This window comes from Scyliorhinus torazame, chromosome 1 (assembly GCF_047496885.1).
Source record: "Scyliorhinus torazame isolate Kashiwa2021f chromosome 1, sScyTor2.1, whole genome shotgun sequence".
Lineage (NCBI taxonomy): Eukaryota > Metazoa > Chordata > Chondrichthyes > Carcharhiniformes > Scyliorhinidae > Scyliorhinus > Scyliorhinus torazame.
In genome coordinates, this window is record NC_092707.1 from 405,594,487 (window position 1) to 405,613,017 (window position 18,531).

The 18,531-nt window shown below is 47.0% G+C and overlaps 1 protein-coding gene and 1 long non-coding RNA gene across 2 annotated transcripts; both read left to right on the forward strand.

The window, feature by feature from the left end:
* Positions 1 to 10,738: 10,738 nt before the first annotated feature.
* Positions 10,739 to 11,105, forward strand: LOC140410785 (splicing factor 3B subunit 5). The gene has a single exon (XM_072499439.1). It carries the CDS (start codon positions 10,810 to 10,812, stop codon positions 11,068 to 11,070), a length of 261 nt encoding a protein of 86 aa, XP_072355540.1. The 5' UTR covers positions 10,739 to 10,809; the 3' UTR covers positions 11,071 to 11,105.
* Positions 11,106 to 11,530: 425 nt separating this feature from the next.
* LOC140428113 (uncharacterized) lies at positions 11,531 to 13,494 on the forward strand. The gene is made up of 2 exons (XR_011948710.1): positions 11,531 to 12,110; positions 12,162 to 13,494. It is a non-coding gene; the product is annotated as an uncharacterized lncRNA (long non-coding RNA).
* The last annotated feature ends 5,037 nt before the right edge of the window (positions 13,495 to 18,531 follow it).

Consider the following 18,531-nt stretch of genomic DNA (forward strand, 5'->3'; position numbering starts at 1 on the left):
TTGATTGGCGTTGGTGGGGAGGGCAGTGTTCTTTGTGATTCTGTTTTCAGGATGGATGTTGTGATGTTCACAAAGACCACAGAAGCTAAAGCTAAGTTCATTCACGAAGCTAACTTTTATCTACACTGCTTATTTAAGATCGACCACTTTCTCCCATAGTAAACAATAATCTAGTAATCTACAATCTACGCTCTCCTAACACTCATCTCTACACTCGATCTGTAACTGCACTCAACACTCTCTCACTGCTCCTCTCCAGCCTTCTCCCAGAAGCCTGAGAGTCAGTGCTTTATGGCGTTCTGCATCTAGCTCCACCTAGTGGTTGATTATGATATGACATTAACCCTTTATATTCTGAACATTTTGCATAATGTCACAGGGAACAGGCAGGAAATGACACCAGAATAATTCAGATGGAGATAAATAAGAATTTGCAAGAAGAAAAATAAAAACAGATTTAAAGGATTGTCGTGGACCAGGACATTACCGCCCCACCAGGGAGTGTCTCCCTTTGGCGGATGCAGCAAGCCACTTAAATCACTGTTCAGATCGACGGGACCGGAATACCCCAACGAGTGGGAGAGGCCTTAAGAAAACTCTGGCCACATTCTGCACACGGAAAAACCGAGGTCCACCGAATTTACTTTCTCTCATCCTCGCTTATGATTCAAAGATAATCGACTTGTTGTCTGAACATTACAATCAGTCTCTATCATTGAGTCTACAACAGACCCAGGCATGAGGTGAGGGAAAGAACCCAGTGGTCGAGAGCTTTGGGAACAATATTCCAAATCCACAGCCCCTCCCAAGGTGCACTACAATCACTGCACATCCTACCTCAAACCACTCGGCTCCTGTGACCCAAAATGTAATTTCCTGACAGATATTGATTTGAATTAATCCGCAATCTCTGCTTCCGCCATCTTCCTATTCTTCCACAGATTGATCGCTCACACACAAAGCGTGCTTGAATATTTCGCAACCAGAGATCATTTTAACACAAGAGGAAATGCTGGAAAATCTCAGCAGATCTGTCGGGAGAGAAAAGAGCAAACGTTTCGAGTCCGATGACCCTTTGTCAAAGTTAAAAGACAGAGAAAGTAGGAAATATTTATACTGTGGAGTGAGAATGAAAGATGAGTCATAGCCACAGAAACCCGGGAAAATAGGATGCTAATGGCCACAGAAAGCAAGGGGAAAGAGGGCAGTCCCCAGAGAGAACAAAAGATGCGAAAGGCCAAACAGCAGAGAAACTAACATCAGAGGGTAAACTGTAGATGTGGGGGGAGGGAAAGGGGGAAGCAAAGGGGAGAAAGGATAAGGAAAGGTGGATAAGATTGGGGGGGCTGTAAATATATATGAAGAAAGACAAGAAAGAAATGGTATAAGACAGTTAAAATGAAATGGGATGAAAACAAATGGGTCGAGGTGGGGTAGAGCTAATCGTCTGAGGTTGTTGAATTCGATGTTCAGGCCGGAAGGCTGTAGCGTGCCTAACCGGAAGATGAGATGTTGTTCCTCCAGTTTGCGTTGCGCTTCCCTGGAACATTGCAGCAGGCTAAGAACAGACATGTGGGCACGGGAGCAGGGTCTTTTGTTAAAATGGCAAGCAACGGGAAGGTCAGGGTCCTGAACGCGCACAGACCGAAGATGCTCAGCAAAGCGATCACCCAGTCTGCGTTTAGTCTCTCCAATATAGAGGAGACCACATTGGGAGCAACAAATGCAACAGACCAGATTGAACGAGATAATTTCAACACAACCTGCTTGGCAAGAAGCTAAAGAGATGGGATTAGTCACCCAGTGCTTGAACTTTGCTTTCCATTGAGGCCAGTTCACCCAAGTGATGATTTTTGCCTCAGATTGGGTGCATCAAAGGTTGACCAGGCTGCCGAGGTGCGATGGCTGTCCTTTGAGGAGAGATTGAGCAGAATGGGGCCTATACTCACTGGGGTTGAGAAGAATGGGAGCTGATCCCATTGAAACTTGCAACACACTTAGAGGGGTTGTCAGGTAGTGACGAGAGACTGCCTCCTCTTGGCTGGAGAGGTTGGAACAAGGGAACATGGTGTCAGGATAAGAGGCTGACATGAGGAGAAATTTCTTCATCAGAGGATTTTGAAACTTGGAAATTCTCTTCCCCAGAGAGTTGAATTTCAGTTTGAGTATATTGAAGGCTGAGATCGATAGGCTTTTGGTAACTAGGGGAAAGCGATATGGGGATGTGGAATTAAGGCAGATATCCCCCATGATCTTATAGATTGTCGGAGCAGGCCTGAGGGGCTGAGCGACCTACCTCTGTGTCTGCTTCTGATGCCTTTGTTATATCAGCTGATAGTTAAGTGATGTGCGCACATTTTTACTTCACAAGTTGAAGGTTCAGCGATATCAATATTTACTTTTTTAATCGTCCACTTTGAGTCACTGAGGAATCCTGACTTTATTTGATTTTAAAAAAAGAAAGAAAATTCTAGAAATACACAGCAGGTCTGTCAGTGCCGGAATTGAGAAAAGACAAATTAATATTTGGGATAGACGCGGACACAACACCATCCCATTTGGAAATATCTCGCGCGTCCCCTGTACTGTCGCTGGCTCAAAGTACTGGAACTCCCTCCCTAATTCGATTCCAGCTTGGGTCATTGTCTGTGCGGAGTCTGCACATCCTCCCCGTGTCTGCGTGGGTTTCCTCCGGGTGCTCCGGTTTCCTCCCACAGTCCAAAGATGTGCGGGTTAGGTGAATTGGCCAATGATAAATTGCCCTTAATGTCCAAATTGCCCTTGGTGTTGGGTGGAGGTGTTGAGTTTGGGTAGGGTGCTCTTTCCAAGAGCTGGTGCAGACTCAAGGGGCCGAATGGCCTCCTTCTGCACTGTAAATTCAATGATAATCTATGATTAACCTAGGACAAAGGTTCGGCACAACATTGTGGGCCGAAGGGCCTGTTCTGTGCTGTATTTTCTATGTTCTATGTTCTAACAGCACGGTAGGTGTGCGTACACCTCAGCGGCTGCAGCAGTTCAAGACGGCAGCTCAGCCCCACCTCCTTGAGGGAAGTGAGGGATGCACAATTAATGCTGGCCGAGCTAGCGACAGCCAGATATTCTTTCCGACTTGTTCTTCGAACAAGATCATCGATGACAGAGGGGCCGGTAGAACTCCTGAAGCAGGCTGGCAGAAGTGGTTTTGATGTTGATTTTGACTCTGTAACACTTTTTCAGACTACAATCTAAGACTGTGAAATGCCTAAATAGATTCTCTGTTTTCTTGGTGATGTGTTTTGGTTTGTAAGAGAACTATCTGAATATTAGCACCAGACTCGATGATTTTGTACATTAATAATTGTACTTTTCACAATTTGATGCATGCACACGTGTTTTGGCTTTCTTTCCAGTAATATTAAAGTAGTATTAAAACATAATAAGAATATCTGTCATCCATGCTACCTCTCCCCTTTAACTCAGCGATGGATAGAGTGAATGGCCCTCCTTCATCTCAGGGGGCTGCAAGGTTGAACTAGGATAGGTAGACTAGCCTTGGTCCCATGAATAATACATGCCAAATATTTCATAATGAGATGGAGAAAATGTTTAATTGTTCACATATTAATAGAACTGTCATAACTTCAAATGGTAATAAAATTAATATTTACGCTTACCTTACTTACACTATGCTCAGCATGCGTTAGATTGGACACAGGACTTCATAAGTTCTGCTCCTATGTTTTTTGAGATGGAGGTGTTTTGTATGTTCACTGAGGTGAGACAAGTTAATGCCAGTGCTTTTTCCCAACATGAGCATCCTGTGTTAGTCGAAGGTTCGTATCTAGCAGACCGAAAAAGGTTCAAGTCAGACATGTAATCGAGTATTCGCCATTTGACTGGATGGCGGCAGCCACAGTAACACTCCCGAAACTCGCCACCATTCGAGGCAGAGTTTGTTCAACGTCCCTGTCACTGAACTTAATACACATCCCTTCCCTCACTGGCACACTGTTCTTGCAATGTGGACAGCTTCTAAAATGCAATGCAGCTACACACCCAAGGTAACTCCGGAAGCGCTTCTCTCCTCAATGATCTTCAAGAAGGGCAAGAATGGCAATGATCTGGGTCGCACACCATCGCGACTTGGAATTATAGCGGCCGTTCCTTCACTGTCGCTGGGTCGAAATGCCGTAACTCCCTTTCTATCAGCACTGTGGGTGTATCTACACCACACGGACAGCAGAGGTGCAAGAGGTGGCTCCCGACCACCTTCTCAAGGGTAATTAGGGACGGGCAATAAATGCAATTACATAGAATGAAAATTTGTATTAATACAGAAACTTTTACAGCAGCCCAAAATATCTCAAAGTTAATTCAGTGCTTTTGAAGATGGGCGACACGGTGGCGCAGTGGTTAGCACTGCTGCCTCACGGCACTGAGGACCCGGGTTCGATCGCGGCTCTGGGTCACTGTCCGTGTGCAGTTTGCACATTCTCCCCGTGTCTGCGTGGGTTTCGCCCCCACAGCACAAAGATGTGCAGGGTAGGTGGATTGGCCACGCTAAATTGCCCCTCAATTGGAAAAAAATAATTTGCTACTGTAAAAAAAATGTTAATGTACTTTTGAAGATGCTATTATAATGAGGGCAACACAGCAGCCAATTTACACTTTTACAATGTATGGGCAAACTCCCGCACACAGCAATGAAGGAATGACGAGATCAACTATTTTTTAGTGATATTGGGGAGACATAAATTTGGCATCTACTGCAGGTGAGGCACAGAATAAATTCAAGTGATATTATTTCTTGGTTTACAAACCAGTGGAATGGATATGTGAATCAGCAAGCCCATTATTTATGTAGGATTTTTCCTGTCATCTTTCAGGCCTCAGTTCAATGTTTCTTTCAAAAGATGGCACCTTCCACAAAGCAATGCTTTTCGACGACAGCTCTGGGGCATCGGAAGCTTGTGGCTCAGAAGTAACACAGCAGACAGCTGAGCCAATGTGTGCTCGACCTCACTAATGGCTGAAAGATGAGTTAGCAACTCACGGTAATTGACGTAAACCCTGCTGCAAACGGTAATAATTCTGCAACCAATCTCTTGACTCAGCCAAGTGTCACCAGCAGAGAAACATATTCTCTTAGTGTATGTCCTCTGATAGGAGGCTTTTATGAGGGCCACGAAGAATCCAGAGTTTCAAGGATACAAAGAAATAACATTTATTTACAATAACATATATATACACAGCAGCAGCAACTTCCCTTGCTGCTTACTCCTTCCTGCCGGTTCCAAACTGGCCAGCTTTATTTATACAGGGAGTTTACTAATGATTTCTCCGTCCTCCTCATTGGGGAAGCTCATACTCCCACAGGATTGTGGGATTGTCATTCGTCCCCAGCCAATGGTAAGCAGGCAGGTTATAACATCCCTCCCCCCCCCCCCCCCCCCCCCCAAAGTCCAAGGAATCCTCCTCAGCAACTACAGGCGCTGGTCGAGCTGGTGGTCCCACGGGCCACCCATCTGGTCAGGAGGAAATGACTGTCGCTCCTCCGGCCTGGGTATTCTGCTGCGGGGAGGCAACTTCACCATTTCCGACGTTAAGGAGCTGGTGGGCGGACACCTCCTTGTAGCAGACGTCAAATACAAAAACGTCCCTCTCAGACTCATTAACGTGTACGCCCCGGCCGTAAGGAGTGAGCGGCTGGCAGTCCTTCAGCAACTCCCACTGCTGTTGGCCACCTCCAAGGCTGTCATTCTGGCCGGTGACTTCAACTGCATCATCGATGCAGCTGGACGATCCGGCAGAGCCGACAGCAAACTAGACGCTACGTCCAGACTCCTGATGGAAACGGTAAAAGACGCCAAGCTGCTCGACGTCTGCAGCAACCCTGCAGACGGAGCGCAGCGTAGATACACAGACGGCCAGACGGGTCCGTCCGCTCCAGGATAGACTTCTTCTTTGTGTCCCGTGCTTTCACGGTCAGGTCCACCGATGTTAAGCCAGTGTTCTTCTCTGACCACTGCCTCCTACTGGCCGACTGCCACCTGCAGGAAAACCAGGGGGTAGGCAGGGGAACATGGAAGCTGAATGTAAAACTGCTGACCCCTGAGAACCTCGAGGAACTCAGGAGGGATTACAAAGGTTGGAGAACCGTGAAACCCCTCTTTGAGTCTCCACATCTCTGGTGGGAAGCAATCAAGGGGAATATCAAAAGGTTTTTCATTCTCAAGGGCGTTCAAAAGGTGAGAGAGAGACGAGGGGCCATGTCCAGGCTCCAGAAAAGTATGTAGAATTTGCTCCAGCTGCAATCGATGAGGGTTGATGTCAAGGAGGATCTCCAAGAGGTGAAGAGCCAGCAAGCCTCGCTCTACACCTCGGACGCCTCCAAGGTTATCTTCCGTTCCAGAGTCCGCTCCGTGGAGCAGGATGAAAAGTGCTCACGCTTCTTCTTCCAAAAGGTGCACAGAGAGACCTCTGTGATCAGCAGCCTGAAGGAAGAAGATGGCTCTGTAAAGTCATCACAGTCTGACATCCTGAGGATCAGTAAATCCTTTTATGCCGGACTGTATGACCTGAAGCCAACAGATAGCACTGTTTCCCAGACCTTCCTGTCGTCTACCACGGAGGTCTTAGGCGACAGCGAGCGGGAAAACCTGGACAAACCGCTAACTCTGGAAGAGCTGACAAAGGCCGTCAAGTCCTTCGAGACGAGTAAAACTCCCGGAAGCTTACCGGCTGAGTTGTATTCGGCTCTGTGGGACTGGATGGGCCCAGACCTGCTGGAAGTGTACGAGAGTATGCTTCTGGATGGCAGCATGTCAGAATCCATGAGGAAAGGCATCATCATCCTCATCTACATGCAGAAGGGGGAAAGGGAAGAAATTCGAAACTGCCGACCCATTTCACTGTTGAATGTGGATTACAAAATTCTAGCCAAGGTCATTGCCAATCGGGTCAGGTCTGCTCTGGAGTCGGTGATCCACCCGGACCAGACCTGTGCTGTACCCGGCAGGAAGATCTCTGATAGCCTCGCGCTACTCAGGGATACGATCGCCTACGTGCAGGACAGGAAGGTGGACACCTGCCTCATCAGCCTTGACCAGGAGAAGGCTTTTGACAGAATATCGCACACCTACATGATGGATGTGCTCTCCAAAATGGGGTTTGGGGGGGGAATTCTCAATTGGATCAAACTGCTCTACACAAACATCTATAGCGCAGTCTCAATCAACGGGTGGGAATCAGAAAAGTTCCAGATCAAATCAGGAGTCAGGCAGGGCTGCCCTCTCTCCTCGGCCCTGTTTGTGTGCTGCATAGAACCTTTTGCCAAGTCCATCAGAAAGGATCCGGGTATAAGAGGAGTGATGATCTCAGGCAGCGGAGGCGTGCAAGTCAAGGCCTCCCTGTACATGGACGACGTTGCCGTCTTCTGCTCGGATCCCGCGTCTGTACGCAGGCTCTTGACCACCTGCGACCAGTTTGAACTGGCCTCGGGAGCCAAGGTAAACCGCGGCAAGAGCGAGGCCATGTTCTTTGGGAACTGGGCCGACCGGTCCTTTGTCCCCTTCACTGTCAGGTCAGATTACCTGAAGGTGCTGGGGATATGGTTTGGAGTGGCTGGGGCGTGCCCCAAAACCTGGGAGGAGCGCATAGCCAAGGTAAGACAGAAACTGGGCTGGTGGGAGCAACGCTCCCTCTCCATTGCGGGCAAAACCCTGGTCATCAGGTGTGAGGCACTCTCGGTGTTACTGCACGTAGCGAAGGTCTGGCCCATAACCCGACCCTACGCCACGGCAGTCACCCGGGCCATCTTCAAATTCATCTGGAGATCCAAGATGGACCGTGTCCGAAGGGACACCATGTACAAACCTCTGGAGAAGGGAGGGCAAAACGTACCCAACGCCTCCCTCATCCTGATGGCCACCTTTGTGTGCAGCTGCATCAAGCTGTGCGTGGACCCCCGGTATGCAAACACCAAATGTCACTACATACTGAGGTTCTACCTGTCCCCGGTGTTACGCAGGGTGGGCCTGGCCTCATTGCCGCGGAACGCTCCAAGTAGTTGGACCGTGCCGTACCACCTGTCCCTCGTGGAAAAGTTTTTGAAGAAAAACACCTTTGACCACAAGGCAATGAAGCAGTGGTCAGCACGTAATGTCCTCGAGGCCCTCAGGGAAAAGGAGACTGTGGAGGGCGTTGGACGGTTCCCTGAGCAGACTGCCAGAGTCATCTGGCAGAACGCCTCATCGCCAGAACTTACAAACAAGCACCAAGACCTAGCTTGGCTGGTGGTGAGAAGGGACCTCCTCGTCAGATTCTTCATGTACACCCGAAGGCTCAGCGCCGTTGCACGCTGCCCTCGGAGTGGCTGTGGGGGAAATGAGACGGTCACCCACCTCCTTGTGGAATGTGCCTTTGCAAAGAAGGTCTGGAGAGAGATGCAGTGGTATTTGTCAAGGTTCATCCCAAGCAGCTCTGTGACACAGGAATCTGTGCTCTACAGACTGTCTCCAGGGACACACACCGAGACAAACATCAACTGCTGCTGGAAGGTCATCAACTCGGTGAAAGACGCTCTTTGGTCTGCCCGGAACTTGCTGATCTTCCAGTGCAAAGAGCTGTCCTCGACCGAGTGTTGCAGGCTGGCACATTCCAAGGTCCAGGACTACGTGCTGAGGGACGCACTCAAGCTTGGGGCAGCTGCCGCCAAGGCGCAATGGGGAAAGACCACTGTGTAAGGTCTTACCAGCAAATGTACACCGAGGGGCGGGTAACAGTGTAAACCCCCCTCGGTCTGGGCCACCAACACTCCAACGTATAAAAGAAACATGACAATGTAAATGTTTAAGAAGGAATTGTAAAGTAAAGAGCGATATGTGTGTAATGTTCTCAAAATTGAATGGAAGAAAGTCAAGGGAATGTGTAACTCTGATGGAAATGTACATTCAAGACAATTCGAAATGTTCTGTCATGTTTATGATAGATTTTATGAATAAAGTTTTTTTTTTGAAAAAAAAAACTGGTTTCCAAACATGGATCAGGTCAGCCTGGTCTGTGTTAGGGTTGTTGGGCTCAGGGCATGGGGGTACCCTGGCAATCCTGATGCCACCTTGGCACCCTGGCAATGCCCCAGTGGCATTGACAGGTTTTCAGTGCCAAGGTGCCCAGGTGATATCTTACCTGTGCCAGGGAATGGGTCTGGGGCATGCCATTCCATTATGAGGTGGGGTGCAGGGTGTTCCTTGTCTAGGCCCGAAAAAGAAGCAGCCTGTTTAATAACAGGGTCATTCTTGGCATTGCAAGCACCAGGAAACACCCCACTAAACGCACCCAAAACGTGACTCAGTATCTTTTAAAAATAAATTTAGAGTGCCCAATTTATTTTTCCAAATAAGGGGCAATTTAGCGCGGCCAATCCACCTACCCTGCACATCTTTTGTGTTGTGGGGGCGAAACCCGCGCAAACACGGGGAGAATGTGCAAACGCCACATGGACTTAAGGGGCTGAATGGCTCACTGGGGTATCACTAGGAGTAGTTGAGAAAAACAGTAAAGATGATTTCAGCGGAAACTAAATATGTGGGAGAATTGGCCATGTGAGACGTTGAGGGGTAGCTGAAGATCTGTTTGGTGGATAACACAGACCTGTTGGGCCGAATGGCCTGTCCTGTGCTAAGATTCAATGTAACAATGAAAAGACATTGAAAATACAGATCTATTTTTTGGGGGGGCTCACTATCGCCTTCTCAAGGGTAATTAGAGATGAACGACAAATACATGGTCTTGCCCGAGACGATCACACGGCATGAAAGAATAATAAGAAAATATAAGATAGCATTGCAAATCAGCAGGAATCTTTTCAGAATCACAATCTAAATTTGACTGGAGATACTAATCAAGGACTATTATGGGCGGAACAGTAGCACAGTGGTTAGCACTGTTGCTTCACAGCACATGGTCCCAGGTTCGATTCCCGGCTTGGGTCACTGACTGTGCGGAGTCTGCATACCGTTGTCTGCGTGGGTTTCCTCCGGGCGCTCCGGTTTCCTCCCACAAGTCCTGATAAACGTGCTGTTTCCTCCCACAAGTCCTGATAAACGTGCTGTTAGGTAATTTGGACATTCTGAATTATCCCTCTGTGTACCTTAACAAGCGCCGGAACGTGGTGACGAGGGGCTTTTCACAGTAACTTCATTGCAGTGCTCATGTAATAATAATAATCACTTATTGTCACAAGTAGGTTTCAATGAAGTTACTGTGAAAAGCCCCTAGTCGCCACATTCCGACGCCTGTTCGTTGAGGCCGGTACAGGAATTGAACCCGCGCTCTGGCATTGTTCTGCATTTCTGCCCACTGTACTAAACCATCCCCTCATAAGTCTACTTGTGACAATAAAGATTATTAGATTATTATTGTTTGAAGCTCTTGCCAGCAGAGAAAAGTAAGGGGGAATTGGTTGAGGGAGAAGGCATTGTGTTGCAGTTCCTCACAGCGACAGTCCTCCAGCATAGGTGGCGCTGAGCATTGCCGGAGAAGACAGCGTTGCCAACGCGCCTGCGTACGAATAGAATTTAGTTTAATGCTTCGAAATTGTCTCATTTGCCAATTATAATTATTTCCTGTTAAAATCAATTACGTTGCCGTGGACATTTTGGGAAGATTGGCTTCAGTCGGGTGGGTGATTTTCCAATGTGGCTGTGACCAGGGTGAGGGCGGCCATGTTGGGTGAGGGCGGTGAGGGCGGCCATGTTGGGTGAGGGCGGCCATGTTGGGTGAGGACGGCTGGCGGTTGCCATTTGAATCCTGAGCCGGGGCAGCGCCATGACGGACCGCTACAACATCCACAGCCAGCTGGAGCATCTCCAGTCCAAGTACATCGGCACCGGGCACGCCGACACCACCAAGTGGGAGTGGCTGGTCAACCAGCACCGCGACTCGTACGCCTCCTACATGGGCCACTTCGACCTGCTCAACTACTTCGCCGTGGCCGAGAATGAGACCAAGGCCCGGGTCCGCTTCAACCTCATGGAGAAAATGCTGCAGCCCTGCGGACCCCCGCCAGACAAGCCCGAGGAGGCCTGAGGGGGGGCAGCGGAGTGTGGGGAGGGGGTGGTCCGGGGTAATGAGGGGAGGGAGGGGCATGAAGGTATAAGGGTGGTGGTATATGGATGAAGGGTGGGGGTATGGGGTATATGAGTGAAGGATGGGGGTATGGGGTATATGAGTGAAGGATGGGGTATATGGGTGAAGGGTGGGGGTATGGGGTATATGGGTGAAGGGTGGGGGTATATGGGTGAAGGATGGGGGTATGGGGTATATGGGTGAAGGGTGGGGGTATGGGGTATATGAGTGAAGGATGGGGGTATGGGGTATATGGATGAAGGGTGGGGGTATGGGGTATATGAGTGAAGGATGGGGTATATGGGTGAAGGGTGGGGGTATATGAGTGAAGGATGGGGGTATGGGGTATATGGGTGAAGGGTGGGGGTATGGGGTATATGGGTGAAGGGTGGGGGTATGGGGTATATGAGTGAAGGGTGGGGGTATGAGGTATATGAGTGAAGGATGGGGGTATAGGTGAAGAATGGGGGTATATGGGTGAAGGATGGGCATAGTGAGGGGTATACCAGTGTGTTATGTATATGGGTGAAGCAAGGGGTATATGAGGGGTATCTGGAGATGCGTAAGGGGTACAGGTGGGGGATAGGGTATATGGGTGTAGATGAGCATATGGGTGAAGGGAGGAATACACAGGGATAGAGAGGTATGGATATCGGGGAGGAATGATTCGGGTACAGACGATAGAAATAGAGTTTGATGGAGGAAGAATGTCTCATCGACAACAATCTTCACCCCCTTCAAAAAAAAAAACTGGGACTCGGTGGGGGGGGGGGTGGATTTCTCCATCAATGTGATTCTGGCTCTGTGTCAGCAGCCATGGACTCAACCAACTCAAGCAGTAATCCAGGTGGTGTACCCTGCCCACTCCAGATGACCTGGTGATCCACTTCTGCTCTTGATCCCCAATTTGTCAGGTGATACTTCAGCCACAAAATGTCTCCATCCTCTATCGTGCCACAGTCAGCCAAGGAATCTGTCCAATCCACAACCATCCAAGCAAGGTGTCCACCTTGCACCTGCAATTTCAGAGTCTCCGCAACCATCCAAGCAAGGTGTCCACCTTGCACCTGCAATTTCAGAGTCTCCGCTTGCCTCAAGAGTTCTGCCATCTGAAGGACTTGCATTTGATATACAGAAATGTTACTTGTTTGAGATAGCTGAAGCTTCACAACAGTAGATGACTTTTCTGTGCAGTGCAGTGAATTTGTAATGATCACAAGCAGCAGCTAAGCCTATTGCAAATGTAGCCAATTGACTTGTTCTCACAAGTGGCATCATTGTCAGCCTGTTCACGGATGATACATTTCACCGTTTCATGATGGTCCAAAGCTCCTCTCCAGTGAAATGTGATTCAAACTCGCTTTGGCAACATAACCTCAAATTAGCAGCCAGGGATGGAAATCTTACAAAAACTATCTGCCTCTCAGCATAAAGGGAAGGTTTCCACACCAGCTGATCAAGAATAAGATTTCATCCTGGCTTTGATCACTGGGAAATTTCTAATGATACTGAAACCTGAGCCCATGTTGGTGTGAAGATCTTGAAAGAACCCTCGAGGGGAATTCCAAAAATATCGGATGCCCATACAAAAAAGCATCCATGGCTGAATTGCCCCATAAATGGTGTAAGACAACATGGGAAAACTACACACCTACCGAGAAGCTGCTGAGCTCTCTCCAGCAGTGAACTTCACAAAGGCCCTTTAAGTTGGCAACAGCTTGTTTGAATGAAGGAAACAGAAAAGTGCCTTAAAACCCACAAATCTTAACAATATCCTCTAAGCAAAACTGTCTGCCAGCATGACGTCATTTGTGCTTTTTATTCGAGGAGCATCAGTCTGGTTTTAACTTGGAAATGAAGACAACTTATTGAGTGAATTTTTCCATTCCTCCCCCTAACAATTGATGATTTAACAGACAATCTTCAATGGATTTTGCGTGCAAAGTGGGTTATGTTCCAGCAGTACTTGGTCAACCAGACTCAAAAAATCATTGACCCTGACCAGGACGTTGAGAAAATCTCTGAGATTTTGGACCTATTTTATGTTGCTAATTTACAATGTGACAAGTCTGTTTTTGGCAAATTGAAGCATTGGTTTTCGCTGTGATTCTACAAATTGTATTTTGTGAAAGGCTGGGTTTAAACTGGAGAAAGTTGAGAACTGTGTATTACTCATGGTGTATCACTGCACTGATCTGTGAGTTTTTAATGCTTCAGTTATTTTGACCTTGTTTTCATTACTCTGAAATATGACAACAAATGTTTAGTTAGTGAGATTATAGTCAAAGAACCTTGAATTTACAGAATCTGCAGTAAAGGAGAATTTATCTGTCTATAGAAAACAAAATACAGAAGGAATAAAAACACGTATTTGTACCTGCATAATCTATACCTTGCGATTTCGATCCTTTCTCAATTCAAGTTTAATCAGTTCAATTGTTTGAGTCTTTCCTTCTGGTTTTAATTATATGTTGGAATTATCTTCATCATATCTCCAATGCATCAGTGACCCTAGTAAAATCTCCTTAATCCACTCAGGGTTACAGTATCTTGTCTTTAAACCAATGTTGGCAACAACTTCATGTTAATCCACATTTGAAGCTTAAATTTTCTGGTTTTAGTGTTCCAGCAAGTCATATAACTAGAGAAAGAAGGGGGGGGGGGCGACATTTAGGGAAAGATTTTAAAGGGAAATGACAAGACAATAGATCAAGGTAGCAATGACCTTCCTTCCATCATAGGTCAAAAGTGGGGATGTTTGCAGATGAGTGTGTGATATTCCGCACCATTTATGACTCAATATCCAGGGATGGGCTGACAAATGGCAAGTAACAATAATGTCACGCAATTGTCAGGCAATGATCATCTCCAACAAGATAGGATCTAACCATTGTCCCTTGACATTCAATGGCATTAGCATCGCTGAATCCCGCACTTTCAATATCTTGGGGTTACCATTCACCAGAAACTGAATTGGATGAGCCATATAAATACTGTGGCTACAAGCAAAGGCTAGGAATCCTGCGGCGAGTAATTCACCTCCTGACCCCAAAAACCTGTCCATCTACAAGGCACTAGTCAGGAGTGTAATGGAATACCCTCCACTTGATTGGATGAGTGCAGCTCCAACAACACTCAAGCTCAAAGCCATCCAGCACAAGGCAGCCCCGCTTGATTTCTCCCCCCTTCCACAAACATTCAATCCCTCCACCATCAACAGTGGCAGCATGTGCACCAACCACAGGATGCACTGCAAGAACTCACCAAGGTTCCTTAGGAAGCACCTTCCAAACCCACGACCATCATCGAGAAGAACAAGAACAGCAGATACCTGGGAAACCCACTATCTGGAGATTTCCCTCCACATGTCACCCCCCTGATCTGGAAAAATATCGCTGTTCCTTTGCTGTCAGAGTCAAAATCCTGGAAGTCCCTCCCTAACAGCACAGTGGGTGCATCTACACCTCCGGGATTGCAATGGTTCAAGAAGGCAGCTCACTACCACCTTCTGAAGGGCAACTAGGGATGGGCAATAAATACTGGCCTAACCAATGATGCCCACATCCCATAAACAAATTTTTAAAAAGGTAATGATAATCGGGCGGAAAGGGACAGTGATTACGAACAAGTGTGCCAGCAGTTAGGACCAGACTTCATAAAAGCAGTAAAGGAATGACCTAGTCATAGAGATGTGGCTCCAAGAAACCCGAAGCTAAGGCCTGAATATCCAAAGGTATGTGACATTTACAAAGCTGTGAAAAGGTGGTGATGTGGCTCTAGTTAATTAAAGAGGGCATTAGTACTGTAGTGAAAGATAACCTTTGTTCTAAAGATCAAGATGTGAAATTAATGGGACATAAAATAGTTAACTCTCCTGGACCAGATGATCTACATCCCAGAGTTTTGAAAGAGGTGGCTATAGAGATAGTAGATGCATTGACAGTCATCTTTCAAAATTCTGGGGGCGGCATGTGGCGCAGTGGTTAGCACTGTGCATGCGGCGCTGAGGACCTGGGTCGAATCCCGGCCCTGGGTCACTGTCCGTGTGGAGTTTGCACATTCTCCCCATGTCTGCGTGGGTTTCACCCCCACAACCCAAATATGTGCAGGTTAGGTGGATTGGCCACACTAAATTGCCCCTTAATTGGAAAAAAAAATAATTGGGTACTCTGAATTTATTTTAATAAAGAGTTTCAGCTGCCGAAAGGGAATGGGTTCTGGTACTTATAGCTTAGGAATTTTGTGGGGAAGAGCTGGACTCGTTTCCATGGTTACCACCCCCTTCGCTGCTGGAAAAGATCTTTTCTGAGAATTCTGTAGATTCTGGAATGGTTCCTGCGGTTTGGAAGGTAGCAAATGTCACCCCACTATTTGTGAAGAGAGAGAAAAAAGAAACTACAGATCTATTAGCCTGATATCAGAAGTAGGGAAATGCTAGGGTCTATAAAAAGGATGTGATAACAGGGCATTTAGAAAATAATGATAGCATTGGGCAGAGTCAACATGGATTTGTGAAAGGGAAATCCTGTTTAACAAACCTATTTGGGTTTTTTTGAGGATGTAACTAGCTGAATAGATAAGGGGGACCACTGGATGTGGTATATTTAGATTTTCAGAAAGCTTTTGGTAAGATCCCATGCAAAAGGTTGGTTAACAAATTGAGAGAACATGGAATTGGGGCGATAATCTATCCTTGTGACTGAAGGAACAGTGAATCGGGTGATAAATTTCTGCTACTTAGTGGATTTCCAACACTTGGATTTTGGAATTCCGCCAATCTAAAATTGTCTCTGTCTTTCACCTCCTCCGTAATCTGAATGGGGCTGAACAGTTGCAAATGCAAGCGTCAGAGCAGGAAAATGATACAGATCTGCTCCTCCAATGACATTTGATGTCGCCCACGCTTGCTGCTCCAGTTCCTGTAATCACAGGTTCCCTGCTTTACACTCACTGCTCCTCCAGAGACAGAATCTATGATTGAAGGAGCAGGAGAGAGGGGATTGGAGAAGCTGGACTGGGGCAGATATTCTGGCTAGCCTTGTTGCTGCCATGCAGTAGAGCTTTGGCTGAATTATCACCAATCATTTTGATCAGATGCGTGACGGCCAGTCCGACTTCCTCAAGCAAGAAGCTGAATTGAAAAAGAAACCCAGAGCAGTGGCCGGGAGCGGAATCTTCACTTGCTCCTCTGCTGCTGCCGCCTCCAACGTTGCCAAAGCCGGAAGGTGAGAGTCTTAGCCCGGAGAATCGCCGCCAGTAACAAGACCGAGAGCAGGCCTTGGAAAGCCACCTATACCAGAATGCATTCATGGGCAGCAGGGTTCCTGTATTGGGCTCGTCATTGCCCTGTTCAATGAGAACCTGGCCTGGGATCGTCATAGTAATATTGGGGAACCTTCTCTGAGTTTAAGGGTATCCCGTGCACCATCGTTTGAGCACAGTACTATAATGGGCCAAGTGATATTCAAAATTGTGTGAGGGATTATGTACTATTGGAGAATATGGATACCTTCATTGCCACAATGTTACATCAAGCTGACACTTCAATGTGTTAAATCTAGAATAATGCAGCACTGAATAAGTCACGGTCAATCAAGTCAGCGAGAAGCTGGGAACGGCCTAACTTGTGACTAGTGGATAGGTTACTAGGCCTCTGGGATCTTGACTGCTACCTTTAAGTGAATCAACATGTCGTGATGATGGTGGAGGGGAAGAAATGAAATGAGAAATGCTCAAAATGCAGAAATTCATTTGGTCTGTTACTAACTTTCATAAACCGCTTCTTATACCGGTCTTATTTATGATAATCTTTATTAGTGTCACACGTAGGCTTGCATTAACACTGCAATGAAGTTACTGTGAAAATCCCTTCGTCGCCACACTCCGGCGCCTGTTCGGGTACACCGAGGGAGAATTCAGAATGTCCATTTCACCTAACCAGCCCGCCTTTCAGGACTAGTGGGGTGAAACCCGAGCACCCGGAGGAAACCCACGCAGACACAGGGAGAACGTGCAGACTCCGCACAGGCAGTGACCCAAGCCGGGAATCGAACCTAGACCCTGGAGCTGTGAAGCAACAGTGATAACCACTGTGCTACCATGTCACCCTTCTGTTTCATTACGCCAAATAATTTGAATTTGAGATGAATCTGATTGTAGTTATTGTTCAAAATTGTAATTAGAATCCAAATGTGAGAGAAAACACCGAGGAATTAAGGAAGAATTATCCTCATGTTAATTGCTTTGAATGACAGACTGAATCACCTTGTCTTCATATCTGATGAACAGAGACTTTTCAGTTAACAACCTTAGTTCATGGACAGTGACACCTTTCCCCCTTCCTGAAGCTTCTCTCCATGATGTATATAGTCCAACAAGATCACGTTCTGTTGTATGTACAGACTGCACCCTGTATTTCATATACTAACTGCATGAAAAGCTGGAATGTTAGGTCACATTGGTGATTTTTCTCTTTACTCTTCCATTGGATGTTGTCTGTTCCGGGCTGGCTGGCATTTGTTTCGTTTTTATAAATGTAGAGTTCCCAATTCATTTTTTCCCAATTAAGGGGCAATTTAGAGTGGCCAATCCACCTACCCTGCACATCTTTGGGTTGTGGGGGCGAAACCCACGCAAACACGGGGAGAATGTGCAAACTCCACACGGACAGTGACCCAAAGCCGGGATCGAACCTGGGACCTCAGCGCCGTGAGGGAACAGGGCTAACCCACTGCGCCACCGTGCTGCCCTCCGGCTGGCATTTGTTAACCATCCCTAATTGCCCTGGAACTGAATGGCTTGCTGGGCCATTTCAGAGGGCAGTCAAGAATGTTGCTTTGAATCTGGAGTCAGACGAGGTAAGGACAGCAGATTTCCTTCCCTAAAGGGCATTAGTCAGGTGAGTTTTTAACAATAATAGTTTTGTGATCACCGTGACTGAGACTAGCTTTTATATTCCAGTCTTTCTCCTTTAATAATTGAACTCAATTTCCACCAATGCGGGATTTGAACACAGGACCTCAGAGTATTAATCTGGGCCTCTGGAATAGTGTTCCAGTGGCATTACTGGAATGGCAACCCCATCTCCCCATTTTATTTGGTCTACAGTTTTGTCAGTGATAGAAGATAAACAAAGAGATAACTGACGTTTCCACCCACTTGAAGTCTAATATTTTGCCTATTTGAAGTTGCCCAGAAACGTTTGCATTTCACGACAGATCACGAAAAGTGCTGTAACTTCCGAGCTCCTCACACAGCAACTTTGACACTTTGTGGTTCAATGTATATGATTCCTCAGTCACAACAATTTTTTTGTCTTTGGATACTCATCCCTGGTGATTGTTTAATTAAGGAATGAGAATGGTTATTCCTTGGTTCAGTGGGTAACACTCTTACCTCACAACCCCGTCGGCAGATTGTTGG